Genomic DNA, 18820 nt, shown 5'->3' with positions numbered 1-18820 from the left:
AGCGATTTGAAGGCCGGGCGCAAGGACACCGAGCCTGAGGCGCCGCGTGGTGGAGGCAATCCGGGCCCGGGCGATGGAGACGCACGTCTCGTGCCTGTTCAGGGACCGTCCCGAGGCTTCCCTGAAGCCTTCAGAGCGCTTAAAACGACCATCCGAGCAACCCGGAAGTCCGGGTTGCTCGGAGGTTGGTTTTAAGTGTTCCGAAGGCTTCAGGGAAGCCTCCGGACGTTCCCTGAAGCCTCCGGGGGGGGGGGGGAGAAGTTTTAAGTGTTCCGAAGGGTTCAGGGAAGCCTCCGGACGTTCCCTGAAGCCTCCGGGGGGGGGGGCGGGGAGGTTTTAAGTGTTCCGAAGGCTTCAGGGAAGCCTCCGGACGTTCCCTGAAGCCTCCGGGGGGGGGGGCGGGGAGGTTTTAAGTGTTCCGAAGGCTTCAGGGAAGCCTCCGGACGTTCCCTGAAGCCTCCGGGGGGGGCGGGAAGGCTCTTTTCGCCCTCCCCAGGCTCCTGTAAAGCCTCTGGAGCCTGGGGAAGGCGAAAAAATCATGCAAAAATGGGCGCGTTGTGCGCGCATGCGCACTGGGGGTGCGTTGCATTATGGGTGCGGCACGCCCGCACACAACCCCCCCGCGCTCCCCCCACTTGTGGCACGCGAGCCAAAAAAGGTTCGCCATCGCTGATCTAGAACATGAGCTGTCATACCAATGTGGAACTGATGCACCATCAGGATGAATCAGGGCACCCAAATGTTGACATGACGCACCAGACCTTCACGATTGACACTATTTCACTTCACTCACTGATATAGATATGATACTCGGGTCAAGATTAAAACACAGGAAGTGAAAGCCTTCACCAAACACTTCAACTCTGTGGACAGATACAGCCAAAGTTTAAATTTCTACTGATATAAAAGTCTTTATATTTCAATTTTACTTAGAATCGTAATTTTTACGATTTACAGGTAAATTTTATACTATGCTAACTACTTTTCCTGAGTTTATATTCTACTTGGAATGTAATAGTGATTTTCAAGTTTTTAAAAATGTTCGGCAAGCTAACACATCTCCACACAAATACATTGTGGCTATAAACAAAGGACCAGTGACTAGACTGGCAAAAAACTAAGCAAGATTTTACCTTAAAAAGTATAAGCAAATTATGGGACAAGATAAATTTGAAATATTAGCAGTTTTGCTATAAAATTTAGGAGCCTGATACTCCCTTTGTGCCAATGCAAATCTTGCATTAAAACCTAGGTGTGTAAATGATCCAGTACCAGTGGAAGTCTGTATGTTTTTATCTGAAAACAAGTCATTCTGAGCACAAGAAGAGCTGAGCTGGAAAGTCATCTAGCCCAATCTCCTTCTTGGTGTAGGATTTGCTGCAGCATTACAGATGCCTGCAATGGCTATTCGGCCACTATTTGAAGACACCCCAAGATCACTTTGTGTGGCAACCTATTTGTTCCATGGTTGATAGATCTTATCACCTGGAAACTCTTCCTCATAGTCCTAAATACCACTTGCTTGGTTTGGGTTTATTTCTTACGAAGTATATATCCTGTTCCCATTCACAAAATCCAGCGAGTTGTGCGAACCCCAAGGCTTCCTGGAGTTGAGGCTTAGGGAAGAAGGGGCAGCTGGAGGCCCCGCGGCCGGCCGCTCTTTTGCCCTCCTGGAACAGCCGCCAAGCCGAACTATGGAAAGTAGCAGCACAGCCCCTGGTCACCCTTTACCACACCCGCAAAGTGCCCCCCGCCATTTCCAGGGCGAGCCCCGGGACAAAAAACGGGAGGATGGGCACTACCTGAATGTGATGAACCAAATATAAACAAAGACGGTTGCGGTCCCCGCTGAGTCTAATGGGCGCCCCCGCCCCGCCCCCCTTTTGAGGAAGAAAAGTGAGGGTGAAAGAACTCTGCGCATGGGCAGGAGCTCTGCTCTCCCGCCGTTCGCAGGTTTGGGGCCAGGGAAGCGGTCTCTCGCCCCTTCTTTCGGGGCCGCTTCTGGCGGCAGCTACCGCGGGGGACTCTCGGAGCCTCCTTCGCCACTCCAGCCACTTCCCAGCCTGGGCTACGTCCTGGGACTTCTCGGGGCTTTCCCGTCGAGCCCCCCCCCCCATTTGGGCTGAGGGGCCGCCGTCCTGAGCCCAGCCTCCGCGGCTGATCCCGCGTCCCCTGGTGCTCGGGAATTTCGGGAGGGAGTCAGGGCGGCGGGGCCCCTTCCGGCCATCGACGTCTCGTCCCTCGGGGCGCGGCTGCGGCTCAGGACTAGCAGCGGAGGCAAAGCGGCCTAGAGAGGCACCGGCCGGCGAGTGAGCAACCCACCTGTCCGGTCCCGGCTCTCGGCGAAGGCCGCCCCAGAGCACCACCTCCCGCCCGCGCGGACCAATCAGCGCTTCTCCGGGCCGGAGGATGGGCAGGAAGCTCTCCCGGAAGTGCGGGTGCCCGTCTGGCCTTCCGGCCGGAAGAAGGCTGTCCCCCCCTAGCGCTGCTCTTTCCCGCCACCGAGCGGAGCGGGAGGAGCGAGCGATGGAGGACGACGGGCCGGAGCTGTACGGCATCGAAGACGAGTTCGAGGCGCAGTTCGCCGACGAGCTGGAGGTCCTGGCGGAGCTAGAAGGTGGGGAGACGCGGGGGAAATACGCCGACGCGGCCTCTTCTGGGGCAAATTGAGGGGCGCCCCCCAAGAAGGGAGAGCGGCTGGAGGGCCGCGGGGGGGGGGGTTTGCCGCTCTCGGGCTGCAGCTTCCCCAGCAGGAGACGGACTGCTTCACCTGAAGCGGCTTCCGCGTCTCGGCCGCCCGAAGGAATCCTTAAAGGCTCCCGAAATGCCGCTGCTTAGAGCCAAACCCCGAACGGCCTCCGTTCCCCCGCAAGGCATAAGGGACCCGGCCTCCCCCTGCGAAGGAGAGCCGGCTCTCGGGAAGAGAAGGCCTGAAAGGCAGCCAGGGAGGGAGGGGGCCTCCGTTGCACGGGTAGCGCCCCACGGGGAGACCGGCAGGGAAATCGGATCTGTCTCGGAGGCGACCGTGATGGACAGTGCTGGATGGGAAGGTGCCTCTTCGGGAATCCTCTCCCTTTGACCCGGTCCTAGAGGGCCTTTCGCTCCTCTCACTGGAGAGCCTGGATCCCTCGAAGGGAGCAGCTTGCAGGCAAACTTTGTCTTCCTTGGGCTGAAATGGTCCGGAGGTTGGATTTGGCCCATATAATCCATCACTGTAGCCTGGGGATGATTAGGAATTGGTTTGCTCAGCCCAGCCGCAAGATTTGTTTTCGATCTGGGAATTGTTTGATCGCGCTCCTGTTCCTTGCAGGTCCAACCCTACCAGTGGGATGCAATAAGGTATCCAAATTCCACAGCCAAAAGCGAACATTTGAAGAGGCGCTCTCTGCTGGGGATCTGGTCAAGGACCTCCGTTTTTCTCTGGAAAAAAATGGCCCAGACCGGGATCCCCCCAAGAAGATGCTGGGTGAAGGTAACCCAAAATGTGAGGGACCTGAACACCCCCCAACAATCACAGAAATGGTAGAAGATCGTCTGATCCAAAAGTTTAGCACAGCTCACAGTGAGTTTTAAAGTCCATTGTACAATAAAATTGGTTTTATCTGCTGATGTGCAAGATATGACATGGAGTGCTTGTGGTCTTTTGTCTTAGGGCAAAAGGTGAGATGGCATCTTTCAGCAACAGTGCCTCCTCCCCAGATACTTTTTTGGGCTCTTTAAAGAGGAGGTTGGCATGCTGCAAAGCAAAGAAAAACTTTTCAGCTTTGAAATTAGTGCCCCAAAATGTTATCTCTCAAGCACTTCAATTCCCCAAGCATTTCAAACAATCTGAAAATAAAGGGTCTTCCCAATTTTAGGGAAACTGCCAATAAAGGAGGAGACAGGGTACTCTCAAAAGGGAGATCCAGGAATTTGGTACAGCTACTGAAAAAGTCACAGCCAAAGTCCCAGTAAAATGACCTTGCGAATCGTTGGAATTTACCTTTGGAGGGGGGGGGGGCATTTGATTGATAGCAAATCCCACCTCTGTCTCATTCCCACTTCCCTACCTGACCTTTTATTGTCATATTACTGTATTCCCGTTTTTTTCATTGTTTATTCTATTCCATTAGAATTTGCTACTATTATATTTACACTTTTTATTTCTCGTTTTTATTGTGAGTCACCTAGAGTAGCTCCAAAGTGAAATGGGCGGCAAATAAATTCAACAAATAAATAAAAAATAAAGATTCCCAGAAGAGGTTCAGATTCTCTGACAGGAAACAAATACCTTTCTAAACCAGGAATGGGTAGCTTTTCTTTGGTGGGGGCTGCAGAGGCATGGCCAGTGGGGTGGGGTGATGATCCTCCAAACATGGACAAGGCCAAAATATTCAAAGTTTTAAGACTTGCAGAGACTTAAGACTATTTTATCCCTAAAAAGTGACAAAATTTGGAAAATCCATCTGATTTATGAACTGGCTGACTGGAATGATAGGGGCTGAAGTCCCACCCTGCTGGAGAGGGCCAGATTGAAGAAGACCCATTTACAAGTAAAACAGCTGTTCCTTCTCTGCTTCCTGGCATTCTGACAGCACCAAAAACAAAGCGACGGCGACTTGAAGCTGTGAAAAGGCTGGACTTTGGGCAGCTCAACAGGACTGTCTCTGAAGACTCACCACAGGATAGTTCAGCACCAACTCTTTCTCCAAATGACCTTTCTGAATACCTGGATGCAAGGTTAGCTCATCAAGACTAACAAAACGTGGTGGTTTGAATGATACTAGATGCCCTCATAGGAGTTTTCCATCATTCCAGTGGGAGATTTGTAAGATCCAAAGGCATCCCAGACAATAAAAATAGTGTAAACATTAGTGCCCTTTTCCATCAAAATAATTTTTTGACATAGGACAGTGATGGGATTTGAGCTCTTGATAGGCTACTAAACTGAACTACTGTTAACTATTCGATGGCAGGGAATATGTACAGAAAGCCATAATGATTGCCATCTAGTGGTTGTAGTCTGGAGGCCACTAGTTTGAGGAAACCTGACTTTTCCCTGGGCTGCCTTTTCAAACTTTTGCTAAGAGCTGTTCTTCTTTTCCTACTCTATAATTGGGTAGAAATCCAAGACCTGACGTCGCAGATCAGGGGGAAATAAGTGACATTGTCCTGCTGCATGCTACGCCTCCAGGAAAGAAGGAATCTGGAAAGATCCTCAAACGTCCACCCATCCTGCAAGACTACATCAACGTGACCTCTACTAATGGCACACGAGTCTTCATGGTTGTGAAGGAGGATGAGATGGCAATGGAGGTACAAATTGAAGAAGTTTGTGTGCAAACTCACTGTGGTCTTTTTCCGCTTTCCTGGAATATGGGGGTACAGGTGGGAGGTGGGTTATATCCTGCTAGGCTTGTTATATTCATTGGAATGCATTGTCTGGTTTTGCAGTTTGCCAGCTGTGTTAGTTGGGAGCGACAGAGACCACTTCACCTGCTGGGTGTCCCATTTGCCTACCTGAAAGAAAAAGTAATGGAAGAGGTACATTTCTTCTCTACTGCCCTCCCCTTCCCCTCAAAGCAAAATCCTGCCTATGTTTCTCCCCCGGCCTAGTTCATCTGGCTTTTGCATCAGCATCTGGAGGTTTACTTGTAAGGCTGGTTTTTGCCCTTCGGAGCATTCAGGGAAGCCTCCTGAAGGCTCTGGAGGTCGAAAATCGGCCCTACGGACAAACCGGAAGTCACCATTCCCGAACCTTAAATCCATTATAAAATGTTACTTTATCTTCAATTGGTGCATTCCTAACTTGTCTCCGAAGTGGGGCGTGGGAGTAGTCACAGCTGGGTATTGTCACGGCCCATCTGCTGAGGTAAATCTTGAGGCCACGCCTCTACCCCTCCTGACTCACCAGATTAACCTCAGTCTTCGGCCCAGAAGGAGCTAAATACCTGGCTCTCCTAGATTCGAGAATTTTACTTCCATTTTATCTGGATCGATCTTCATTTTCCTCCTCTCCTGCGCTCTGTAATCAGCCTGTGCACAGGAGCGGTCAGCGCTGCTGAGAGGCTCCCGAGCTGCGGCCCGGCGGGGGAGGGAGCCCCAGGCTCCGTCCACAAGCGCGGCTACAGCTTCAGCCTTCTTCATAAGGATCCCCAGCAGGAAGGAAGAGAGGGATTCAGCTGGAGTCGGCTCATGTAATCGGACCGCGTTGTCAGCAGTCACCATCTTAGAAGTCAGAGCGCACGCACAGAGCACAGTTCTGGTCTCTGGACGCAGAGACCGCAAGCGCCCGCGACCACCACCAGCACACAGGAGGACCGGGCCTGAACTCCACCGGTAGTTCGGAGAGGGCCGCAGCGTCTGGCAGTGGGCCGGTCTCAACTCGGGCTGTGGATCAGCGGCGTGGCTGAGGAGCGAAGAGAGGATCTTCCGAGTCTTCGCAGGCAGCCTGCTGACTGGTTTCAGCTGAGAGTGAGAGAGGAGGCGGGCACCAACCATGAGTAGACTCGCGATGGCGGGAAATTTTAGAAGCAGGCCTGATTCCCCAAGGGTTTCAGACCCAGGCAAAGGGACCTCACGGGGGCCCAACTCCAAGGAGAAAGGCAGATCCATGGCAAAGAAGTGCACCTTTAAGTCGCGGAGGGAGCGCTCTAAAGAGGGGGGGAGGGTCACCAGGGCAGCAGGCAGGAGATTTAGGGATACTATCAGCCCTTCCCAGGCTAGATCCCGTTCTCCAGTCAGGGCTGTCTCCCCCAGGGACCCTCCCGAGCATTCAGCCTCACCTCGTGGTTCCCTAAGGGGGGGTAATTTCCTATCCCCCCCCCATCTCCAGTTCACCCCTCTGCAGCATGAGGAGACCCCTTCGGCCTCCGCTCCAGTAGCCTGCCTAGGCAACGCCTGGCCCCACAAGGCCCCGATCCCAGCACGGATCCAGAGCCCCCCATATTATCTCCGGCCTACTCAGAGCTCCCCCAGAGTTTTCAGTCTTGGCCAGAGCCACTGCCCAGGGCATCTCCTCGGGCATGCAACACCAGTTTCAAGGTCCCAGAAGCAAAGCTGCTCACAAGTCACCTAGAGGTCATCTAGACCTACCCGGTACTGCCACCTCCAGAGATCTCAGAGCAGATTCTCTCTCCACGGCCAGCGAGGGGTCGGGGTCAGAGGAGGGGGAGCTTAAGGAAGTCGGGTTCTCTGATGACGAGGAGGCCCAAGCAATCTTGAGCCTCTTTCCCCCCCGCTCTCTTTAGTTCTCTGCTACGCAAGGCTAAGCCCACAGCAGACCTGGACGTTCCAGTAGCCAGTCAGGACACTGCTAACACGAGGAGGGGAACCAAGAAGGGTCCTTTCCACAGACCCCAGGTGGAGAAGGAGGAGATCCCGACCCCAGACCTGTTCCTAGAGGTGCTCAGGTCACAATGGGCTCAGCCTGGCACCTTTCCCACCCCAGGGAGCAATGATCGCAGGTTCTACAACCTTAATACTAACTTTGATCAAGCCTTACAAGTTCCCTCAGTGGACACCCCGGTGGTTAGCCTGGCATCCTCCTCGCCTGTGGTGACGGGAAACATTTCAAATTGCCTGAAGCCGGAGGACAGCAGCCTCCTTCTTCAACAGGTCCACCCTGCTAGTGTTGTAACAACTCCGAGACAGAACCCCGGCCTCGGACGTCAGACTCCTGCAGGACATCACGAAGGTCAGCGGACGCCACACTGGATGCGGTAAGGTTCTCTTCCAGGGCCTTATCCTCATCGGTGGCATCCAGACGATTGCTGTGGCTACGTAACTGGCAGGCGGAATTCTGGGCTAAATGGCACTTGGCAGGCACAGAGAACTCGGGAGGAAAGCTGTTCGGTCTATCTCTGGACCACATCCTTGCCAAGGACAAGAACAAATGAAAGGTCTTCCCGTCCACGTACAAGCGATCGGATCACCACTCGGCACCTTATCCCAGAAGATCCAGTTTTCGAGCACCCGAACCGGACTTCCACCAACCGAGGTATTCTGCGCCCAGGTTCCCCAGATAGGAGGATAGTCAGTTCCCTAGGGACAGGGACACGTTTCAACAATCCAGCAGGTGACCCTTTCGAGGGGGGGCGGCCGCCCCTTCCGCAGAAACAAGTGATTTCGGGAGCGAATCACCCCATCAGTGGCCGCCTTACTTTGTTCACGGATCACTGGACGGACATCACATCAGACGCCTGGGTACTTCAAACGGTCAGGTTCGGTCTTCACCTGGAGTTTCGCTCTCAACCCCCATATAGATTCCGGGACTATTCCTCCTCCAAGAGACCGGCCAAGCGCTCACTCATGCGCAAGGCCATCCAGAAACTACTGGAGATCAGAGTGGTGGAGCTGGTGCCGGAGGGGGAGAAGGAATCCGGATTCTATTCCAATCTTTTCGTGGTCCCGAAGAGCTCTGGGGGTAGAGGGCCATCCTAGACCTTAAATTACTCAATTCTAGACTGGCCTACTGTAAATTTAAGATGGCCTCACTGAAGTCTATCCTGGAGGGGATTAGACAGGGAGATTTCCTAGCATCCATTGATCTCACCGAGGCTTACCTACACATCATGATCACTCCGGAGCACTGTATGTTTCTCAGGTTCTCATACAGGGGCACTCACTATCAGTACAGGGCGCTTCCCTTCGGCCTGGCATCCGCCCCAGGACGTTCACCAAGATACTAGCCATGGTGGCAGCCCACCTCCACTCCACCCCGGTCCGGTTGCACTGTTACCTTGATGACATCCTCGTCTTAGCACCCTCGGCGGCTTGAACCGAAGGGGATTTAAACATCACCATCGCCACCCTTAGATCTCTAGGGTTCTTGGTCAACCTTGAGAAGAGTCACCTGACTCCCGCCACCAGACTCCAGCATCTGGGAATCATCATTGATTCGGGGGGGGGGGGGAGTTTACCTCTTGGAGGAGCATAGGGACAGCATCATACAATTTATTCTAGAAATTCGCAGGTATCAATCTGTTCCCGTAGCTCTTCTTTCCAGGCTCCTCTGCAAGCTCATCTCCTGTATCGGGATAGTGCCTTGGGCACGACTTCACGCCGGAGAGCTGCAGTGGTTCCTCCTTCCTCACCAGAGACGGGACAAGCAACGGGGAATTCAAGGTCAGGGTGACATCCCAGGTACTCCTGTCTCTCCGCTGGTGGATATCCCCAGCCCTGTTGAAGGGCTCCCTGTTCAGGGAGCCGGACAGGCCTGTCCTGACGACAGACGCAAGCCTGTTCGGCTGGGGGGCAGACTGATCTTCGCAAGAGCATCAACTGGTTGGAGCTCAGAGCGATCCACCTGGCCTTACAATGCTTCAAGACGACGGTAGCCGGGAAGCATGTCCTAGTGCTCATGGACAACATGGCGGCCAAAGCGCACATAAACAAGCAGGGAGGCACCCATTCCAGGGCGCTTTGCGACGAGGCGGTGAGATTGGAGAACTGGGTGGAGCGGAACCTCCCATCCATCCAAGCGGAACACATTTCTGGGATAGAGAATCAGCAGGTGGACTGGCTCAGCAGGGAGACAGTGGATCACGGAGAGTGGCAGCTTCACCCCAGCGTCTTCAGCCGGATCTGTGGACCTCTTCACTTCTCTGACGAATGCCCAGCTCTCGAAGTTCATTTCGTGGTTCCGGACACAGGGAGCGATGGACAAACGACTCCCTACAATGCAGTTGGCCTTCAGGTCTTCTCTATGCCTTCCCTCCCCTCCCTCTCCTTCCCGGGATGCTCAGGAAGCTAGTACTAGAGAGGGCAGAGGTCATCCTGGTGGCTCTCTACTGGCCCCCTCGTCCCTGGTTTGAGGGACCTGATAGAGATGTCCATCACCCCCATTGGAGGATCCCTCGGGGGAAGTAACCCTCATCCAGGGGAATCTGGTCCACCCAGACCCAGACTGGCTCCAACTGACCGTCTGGAGATTGAGCGGACACAATTAAGGGAGGCACAGATTTCCACCAGGGTCATCGGGACCATCGAGGCTGCCAGGAGGAGATCCACCACTCGCATCTACGATGCAACCTGGGTCTCCTTCGTGTCCTGGTGCCGTGCAGCCCAGGTAGTGCCGACCTCGGCCACAGTCCCACAGGTTCTAGATTTCCTTCAGGAGAGACTGGAGAAGGGCCTGGCCCCTAGCACCCTCAGAAGGCAGGTCTCAGCCCTGGCCACTGTCCTGGGGGGAGTGGGCTCACAGTCCCTGTCTCAACTTCCCATCATTAAGCGGTTCCTCAGAGGAGCAACCAACCTCCGCCCCCCCCCCCCCCGGTCATCCACCGTTTTCCCTCTTGGGACCTACCCACAGTGCTCCAAGCACTCCTGGAAGCACCCTTTGAGCCACTGAGGGAGGTGAGCCTCCAACTGCTTACTCTCAAGGTAGTGTTTCTCGTAGCCATCACCTCCGCCAGGAGGGTGTCAGAAATCAACGCACTCTCAGCCAGGGCAGATCTCTGCATCTTCCACAACAACAGGGTCGTCCTAAGGCTTGACCCAGCATTCATGCCAAAGATTAATTCCCCCTTTCTTTCTTTTTTTTTTTAAACAAAGTTTTATTGGTTTTTTTAAAATTTACAAGGAAAAGGGTAGTGGAAAGGTGTACAAATTTTGGCAGTTGCAAAGTGTGGTAGACGCCCCCTCCCTCCAAACTCATAGTATACATCTGAGTATAAATCATTAATACATGGTCATATATAATCAGCATTTTAGTTCTATTAGTACTTTCAATCAATTTAGTACATAGTAATATATAATCCACATGTTAATTCCATTACTACTTTCGGTCAATTTATATCAATGAGATTTTCTTATTCATTTTTGTGATCTGAGCTTTCTTGGTATTGCCCCTTCTCCCCCCGCTGGCAGAGCTCCGGCCCCTCCCGTGTCCTGCATATCCGTTGTAGAATCTTCTGTTTTTTCTAGGTGTATTTTGTTTTTTTCCATAAAGGCCTGTGCCTCTAAGGGTGTGTTAATTCTAATTCTTGTCTCCTCCCAGAATATCACATACCTTCAGGCATCAACCATCTAAACCACACCCCCTTCTGGTATAATTTATTCGCTAATTGCGAATAGTTTTTCCTTTTTTCCCTAATTTTCTTGGGGATCTGCTTCAAGATAGTTATTTCCCTATCATGGTATGTCAGGGCTTGCCCCCTTTGTACACCCAGTATTTCGTCTCTTGTGCTTTTTCTAAGAAATTTTATATGTACCTCCCTGGGTACATTGTGTGTTCTGGCATAGGCTGAATTCACTCTATAAACCAGATCTATCTCCCATTCCATCTGTTGTTTTTTTTTGTGTATATATTCAGCCAAGATGTTTATCATGATGTCCCTTATGTTTTCATCATCTGTTTCCATCACATTTTGAAATCTAAGATAAAAGGACATTCTCTCAAATTCTGTTTTCATTTGTTGGGTATCAAGTTCTTTGTTTCCCTTCTGCACCGCCTCTACCCCCCCCCCCTCACCTCCGCCACCCCACCCTCCACAAGGTCCAGTCTCTGTGAGTTCTTATAAATTTGGGCTTGGTTCTCTTTAATTTCTTCTTTCATTTCCGCTAATATTTTCTTAATTTCCTCTTGTCCCTGTAAGAGTTGCTGGAGCATTTGTTGCAAATCCATCTCTGTACTTTTAGGTTGCATCAGGTCTGTAATCTTTGATTGTGTAGCAGGACTGGATGTTGCTGATGTCGGGGCAGAGGTAGCAAAGCCAGGCTTTCCAGGGGGTGGTCTTTTAGGAGACATAGTTTATAGAATAAAGAGTTCAGTCAGTGTAGAGAATGGACAGCTGGAGCAGCAGAGCAGCCAGATGAGTCCAGGAGGCAGAAGATCCAAGCAGGAGAGAATTTCTCTAGTCAGCCTGGCAATAGAGTAAAATTTTCCACCCCAGAGAGTTCAAAGAATAACAATCCACAAGAGATTCTTCTGGGTAGCACGGGGACAAAGACCGGAAGCCTGAATTTTTAAAGGTGGAGTCAGGTTTCACAGTTCATGAAGACAACGGAAGTGTGCCATCTTGCCCTGCCAGCTTCGGGCTCAGAGGCATAACAAAGTTTTCAAAGTTCCCAAAGTCCTCAGATCATCAGTAAATTATGGAGCTAAGTTCAATGAAAGTCACTTTAAGCAAGGGTGTGGCATCATTGGTTGGCTCTCCCCCCTCCTCCTTCCCCTGGGGCTGAGAGCAGAATTGTTCCAAGCCGCTTGTCCGAGGGGGGGGGAAAATCCCCCTCCTTCCAGCCGCGCCTCCAAAGTTAGCCGAAAGTAAAAGTTTTAAAGTGCTGAAAAGTTCTTCAAATCAAGAAAGGGAGTGAAGGGGGGTAGCGCCTCACCACACCGCCGCTGCTTCCTTCTGCTTTTTCATTCTCCGATCAGCCTGTTGCGAAGACGCTTTACGCGCCCTCCGATACTGCTCCCCGGTGCCTAGAGCGAGGCGGGGGGCCCCCCACCAGCCACCGCCGATGCAGGGATCCCCCGCGATGCCGCTCCTCCGGCAGGACGCCTCTTCGGGGCGTCCTGTGCCCCCCAAGGAGTGGGGAAGCCCACCGGGGAGCCAGAGCGAGCAAACGAGTTGCCCGTCACCGTCAGCCGCCGGAACCGGAAGCCTAATTCCCCCTTTCATAGGGCTCAGGAGATCGTTCTCCCGGACTTTTGTCCAGCCCCTTCCTGTGGAAGAGAGAGATCCTGGCATCACCTCGATGTCAGGAGGGCCTTGCTCATTTATCTGAAGCGCACGTCCACCATTAGATGGTTGGAGGCCCTCTTCATCTCCTACCACCCGGCATCCAGGGGAGTGAAGGTCTCCTCAGACACCATCAGCAGATGGATCAGGCTGGCCATCTCCGAGGCCTACGAGGGGCTTCCGGTGCCTGAGGGCATCACCGCACATTCCACCAGGAGTGCAGCCACTTCGGCAGCCTGGGCCACTCAGGCTCCCATCGAAGACATCTGCAGGGCAGCAGCATGGGCTTCTCCCTCTCCGTTCATCAGACACTATCGACTGGATGCTTTCGCCTCGGTGGAAGCATCCTTTGAGAGGAAGGTTCTCCAGAGGGTACTAGACACTCGAGGGGACTCAGGCCCCAGGGACCCTCCCAGGGACACCAAGCTTTGGTACGTCCCAGCTGTGACTCCTCCCACGTCCCACTTCGGAGACTGTCAGTTGGTCTTACCTGAAGTGCATGTCTCGAAGGATGGCGTGGGAGCAGTCACTTCCCACCTGTAGTGCGCCCCGTGCAGGGTGGGCCTGAGCAAAATTAGTTCCGGTCAGTCAAGGACCAGGAGGGGAGCGGGGGGGGGGGGGTTTACCCTGTTCCCTTCCTTCTAGATTCGCCTTGACTGGACCACCGGTTAATCTGGAGAGTCAGAGGAGGGGGAGAGGCATGGCCTCAAGATTTACCTCAGTCTCCAGGCAGATGGGCCATGACAATACCCAGCTGTGACTGCTCCCACGCCATCCTTCGAGACATGCACTTCAGGTAAGACCAACTGACATTTTCAAGCTTTTTCAGATTGTGGAACCTGTTTTTCAAGCAAATAATCCTTGCAGCTTTACTGCAAGTGAGTGTTATGGATTATCTTAATTAATGTCTATGTAGTTGCCATTTATATCTGATGCAGATAGGCAATCAGTGAAATAATTCATTTCATTGGAGAATGGATTGCGTCTAACCCTCTAGCTTCTATTCTGATTGGAGAGACTTTAAAATGAAGGTGGGTCCAGAGGATTCTAGTTGGTATGTTAATATTCGTTGCTAAACACCGATGATGAGAAATTCTCCTTTTTAATAAGACTTGCTAAGGATAAAATTGCCTTTTGTTTAGCCAAGTTGCTTACCCAAAATTATATGTATCTGAAAATTGTATCACATGCTCAATCCTCAGAATTCCCTTACTGACAATAAATCTGATTGTTGAAGTCTGTTTATGCAAATTTTTATAAAAGTTATTTGAATTTTGTATAATTGACTCCCCAATTACTATCCCAGAAAATGTCCCCAGTATAAGCATAAAGTAAAGCTATTGCACTTGCAAAATTAATATTTCAAATGTTACAAAAGTTACAATTTGTATTTCCCAATTAGTTTGCAGAACAGTTTTACAAAACAAATGTATATTCAATGAATGTGACATGATTGCTTTTCCTTAGAAAAAAATGCTGCACATGCCCTGGTGCATCCATTTCGCCCTTAAGATCCCACAAAAACCCATCCTTTTAATGGAATCCTAAGGTTCTGGGAAGCACCGTTTTAAAAAAAAACTCTGCACCAGTTGTCCTGGCCTCCGGTCAGAATCCAAATGTCGGACATTACATTACAAATTCGTTTTTGCTCTCAATCCTCTTTGCATTGACTGTGTTAGCTTTTCCCATTCATTCCGTTTCTTGGCACCCTCAGGTTGAAGACTTCCTAGTTTTCATTAAATATGATTTTTCTATTACATCTGAACTGGGAGCACTTGGAATAAGCTCGGAGCCACAATTCAAATTGTCTTTATTAACCAATATCTCACAATCAGATTTTACACCAAAGTTATATGGCTTCATACAAAAAGTCTCCAAATGTGGTGGCCAAAGCAACACACAAAGAGCTTTTGCTGCATACAAATTCTCAGCAATAGGATATTTGAAAACTATATTATCCAGATGAGATCCCTACTGGATAACCAATTCTGTTCTATAATGAAGATGTGGCATTTCGACCATGGAGGATAAGTCTCTCGAATTCTTATTTTGTAAGTGATTGAGTTTTCACTTTTCACAAAGCCAGCATGTAGTTTTTTATCCTCTGTATTTCAGCGCCAGAAACAGATCCTTGAGTCTTCAGAGCAGCTGATGGAAGTTTTGAACAGGTAAGCTTCATAGTTTCTCTTCTGGTAGCCCAGGGAATCCCTTTGCCAAGTGAGATCCTTGGTCTGTATCGCAGACACTCGGCTTTCATGACCGGATGCCTTCCAGCTATTTTGGCCTCTCAACTCCTGTCATTTCTAGAGAGCACCATAATATAGTCAAAGTTCTTATTTGAATATTTAAGTAGTGCTTTTAGTTTCACAAGTTAGTGTCTTTGATAGTAGCTTTCCTCTTTTTTCTTTTTTAAAAATGTAAATGAATTCTAAGCGTGAGAAGGAAAGTTACTTTTTCCAAGGTGAACTTCAGGCACTTTTACTAAACTACCAAACTCATGCCTAGCTTTTCAGGCTGTTAGTTACCCTATGGATCACTAACTTGGGAATAACTTTTTTGGTTCACACAGTATGTTCCATGATGCTTCAATAAAGTGTTATATTAAATTTTATATTAAAACCTGAACAGCTTCAACCTGGGGTGATCTCAAGGAAAAGGTAGATGATTCGTATTTGGATAAGAGACTCAAGAGGAAATCCCAGAGCTCTAGCTAGACTGGAAGGATGACAAGCATTCCAAGAAGACGTCAGTAGCAAACCACTTTCATAATGTTGCAAAAGAATTGTATGGGTGTGTCCATATAGCTTCCAGGAATTTGAGCTTAACTCAAGAGGGTCTTTTATTATATACTTCCAGCCTTCTGTAATTTCCAGCTTCCTGTTTCCTGCTGCTGCTTTTGGCTCTTTCACCAGGCAGTCTATAGGATAAACAAATCCTGCTTTAAATTTGTTATTACTGTCAGCTCCGGCCAGCCCAGAGGCCTGGAGCTGCCATTCAGGGGAGAAGACTAGGCCAGTTGCCAAGACTCACTGTCCCACCTCCACAAACTGAAGAAACTACAAAGCTCCTGCTAACAATCCATGATTAATTGCTGGGTGGTTTTCACTCTGGGTCACAAGGTGATGGGTGTGCGAGGTTTACCTTAATTACCAATGTAACTATAAAAAGTGGTGGGAAGCACAAGGTGGCAGCTCTGACAATCTATTCATTGCCGCAGTGATTTATTGGTCAGTTCGTGCCGAAGGAAGAATACAAACTAAACCGTTTCTGTGTTTGGCTGGTTTCATTAACCCTTTGGAACCTGACAATTGGATTGGATTGGATTTGGATTTATTAGATTTATATGCCGCCCTTCTCCCAAAGACTCAGGGCAGCGTACAGCATTAAAAAACACATAGTACAAAAGTTAAAAGGAAATTAGAAACAGTCCAAAAAACAAACCCAATTTATATAACACTCACATTTTTAAAATTAAATAAAATTAACAGGCCAGGCCGGCTTGCTGGAAAAGCCAACTTTTTAGGGCGCGTCGGAAGGACCGGAGGTCGGGGATTATGCGAAGCTCCGGGGGCAGCTCATTCCAGAGGGAAGGCGCTCCCACAGAGAAGGCTCTCCCCCTGGGGGTCACTGGCCGACGGCACCCTGAGGAGGCCAACTCTGTGGGATCGTACTGGACGGTGGGAGGCTACTGGTGGCAGTAGGTGGTCTCGCAGGTACCCTGGGCCTAAGCCATGGAGCGCTTTAAAGGTCATAATTAATACCTTGAATCGCACCCAGAAGACAACCGGTAACCAGTGCAGGCCGCCTAAAAGGGGTGTAACATGGGAGCACCTAGGTACCCCCATGATAACCCGCACGGCTGCATTCTGGACCAGCTGAAGCCTCCGGGTGCTCTTCAAGGGCAGCCCCATGTAGAGAGCGTTGCAGTAGTCCAGGCGAGAAAGGACAAGGGCATGAGTGACTGTGCACAGAGCATCCCGATCCAGGAAGGGGCGCAACTGACGTACCAGGCGAACCTGGTAAAAGGCCCCCCTGGTCACGGCCGTCAGATGTTCTTCTAAACTAAGCCGCGTATCCAGGAGGACTCCCAGATTGCGAGCCTTCTCTGAGGGGGCTAAAAGTTCTCCCCCTATCGTCATAGATGGAACAAGATGCACAAATCAGGATGACGGAAACCACAGCTATTTAGTCTTGGAGGGATTGAGCTTGAGCCTGTTCCTCCCCATCCAGATCCGCACAGCCTCCAGGCATCGCACAGCCCCCATAATTACTTTATCATATAAAATACAAAGAAAAGGAAAATAATTGGAAACCAGGGGAAGAAAGGGAGGAAAGAGAAAGTGTGGGGTAGAAGGGGAAAAAGGAAAAAAAAAAGGTATTCTGACTCTTTAGCACAGTAGAAGATAACATTACAGCCTCAACTTTTGCACAATAATATGTACTAGCCATTTCTATAATAACAACAACTATCTAGTTAGCAAAACCAAACTTTCCATTTTCCCCCCCATCACAAGTACCTGTCCTGTTTGATTATTGTGCCAAACCAAACAGCAAGAAGTACAACTGACAGACCCAATAATTCTACAGAGGAATTATTGAGTCTGTCATTTGTGCTTCAATAATTGTCTGGTTTTGTATAGCAACTAAATAGGACGGGTACAGACTTCAACAGATAGTTAGGACTGCAGAAAAAACAATGGCTACCAGCCTGCCTTCCATTGAGGACCTGTATACTACACGAACCAGAAAGAGGGCTGAGAAAATGCCTACAGACCCTTCACATCCTGGATATAATCGATTTCAACTTCTCCCCTCAGGACACCCCTATAGAGCATTGCATGCCAAAACAACTGGACACAGGGATAGTTTTTTCCCTTGTACCGTCCCTGCTGAACACCTACCGTAGTTTTCAGAGTATAAGACACACCTTTTTTCCTCAAAAAAGAGGCTGAAAATCTGGGTGCGTCTTATACATCAAATACAGCATTTTTGCCTCCTGAAGCCCCGCTCCTTCACCAAAATGGCCATGCATAGCCTTATGGAAGTTTTCAGAGAGCTCCTGGGGGCTGGGGAGGGCAGAAATGAGAGAAAACAGGCCATTTTTGCTCAATTCTGCCCCCCCAGCCCCCAGGAGCACTCTATAAGCTTCCATAAGGCTATGCATGCAATTTTGTTTACAAAAAAATACCCAGTTTTTGTGAAAAACGGGCCTTTTTTGCTCATTTTTGGCCCCCACTCCCCAGGAGCAATCTGCAAGCCCCCACAAGGCTATTCATGACTTTAAAAAAAAAAACAATGGGCCGGTTTTCACAGGGAGGTTTGCAGAGTGCAAAAACTTTTTTTTCCTTTCAGAAAGCTGCTTCATTAGAGGGATTGATTAGAATTACATTGGTCAAGTGCTGTGGCAGCAGAAACAAAGTTTTAGGTGCTACAGGTTGTCAGTGGTTTCCTTCTCCAGCACATGTATAAATACACTGGAAACATCTACCTATCTACTCTCCCTCTCTCTCTCTCTCTCTCTCCCTACCTACTGTATTTCTCTCCCCCCCTCTATCTACCTAGATACCTACCTACCTACCTTCTCTCTCTCTCTCTCTCTCTCTCTCTCTCTCCCCCCTACCTATCTACTGTATTTCTCTCTCTCGATCTCTCTTATTTCTCTCTATCCCTCTACCTACCTACCTACCTACCTACCTACTCACTCTCTCCCTACCTACCTACTGTATTTCTCTTTCTCTCTCTCTCTATCCCTTTATCTACCTACCTACCTACCTACCTAACTACTCTCTCTCTCTCTCTCTCTCTCTCTACCTACCTACTGTATTTCTCTCTCTTTCCCTCCCTCCCTATCCCTCTATCTACCTACCTACTTTTTAAAAAAATTGCCTCTTCAAAACCAAAAGCAGAGCTCCCTCTTTTCCCAGATACTGTTTTCCAGCCAGATTCTTCTTCTTGCAGACTGGGGGCTGGTGAAACGCAAGATGAAGCCCCTGGGCCTGATGGGGAAGAAGAGAACAGAGACAGATCGGAAGCAGAAGCATCTGCCCAGCATGCTCTCTGGGTTGACCAGTTCACTCCCAGACGCTACGTGGAGTTGCTCAGTGATGATGTAAGTGTTTCCTTCTGGGCATCCTAGAGGTCAGAGTAGGTAGCTGGAT

General features: G+C 50.1%; 2 protein-coding genes across 6 annotated transcripts in view; one reads left to right on the top strand and one right to left on the bottom strand.

Moving 5' to 3' along the window:
- Positions 1-2407, bottom strand: part of RPUSD1 (RNA pseudouridine synthase domain containing 1) — a 49749-nt gene extending 47342 nt beyond the window's left edge. The window contains exon 1 of one of the 4 annotated variants that reach the window (XM_081965802.1): positions 2323-2407. Coding sequence is in view for 2 of the 4 variants with exons in the window: in XM_081965800.1 (XP_081821926.1) it covers positions 1273-1345 (73 nt within the window). In the remaining 2 variants the exon portion in view is untranslated. Of the gene's footprint in view, positions 1-1272; positions 1459-1485; positions 1849-2322 lie in introns of those variants that run through there. The other 3 variants (XM_081965803.1, XM_081965801.1, XM_081965800.1) reach the window with 3 other exon arrangements.
- A 53-nt stretch (positions 2408-2460) lies between these two features.
- The window catches only part of CHTF18 (chromosome transmission fidelity factor 18), a 42581-nt gene continuing 26221 nt past the window's right edge, over positions 2461-18820 (top strand). Inside the window, exons 1-7 of one of the 2 annotated variants that reach the window (XM_081965795.1) lie at positions 2461-2617; positions 3311-3562; positions 4575-4719; positions 5103-5295; positions 5434-5523; positions 14778-14830; positions 18621-18771. In XM_081965795.1, the coding sequence (XP_081821921.1) occupies positions 2527-2617; positions 3311-3562; positions 4575-4719; positions 5103-5295; positions 5434-5523; positions 14778-14830; positions 18621-18771 (975 nt within the window). In that variant the 5' untranslated portion in view covers positions 2461-2526. The remainder of the gene's footprint in view (positions 2618-3310; positions 3563-4574; positions 4720-5102; positions 5296-5433; positions 5524-14777; positions 14831-18620; positions 18772-18820) is intronic. The other variant, XM_081965794.1, reaches the window with a different exon arrangement.

Source organism: Natrix helvetica (assembly GCF_964273705.1).
Source record: "Natrix helvetica genome assembly, chromosome: 13".
Lineage (NCBI taxonomy): Eukaryota > Metazoa > Chordata > Lepidosauria > Squamata > Natricidae > Natrix > Natrix helvetica.
This window is presented reverse-complemented; position numbering and strand designations above follow the sequence as displayed.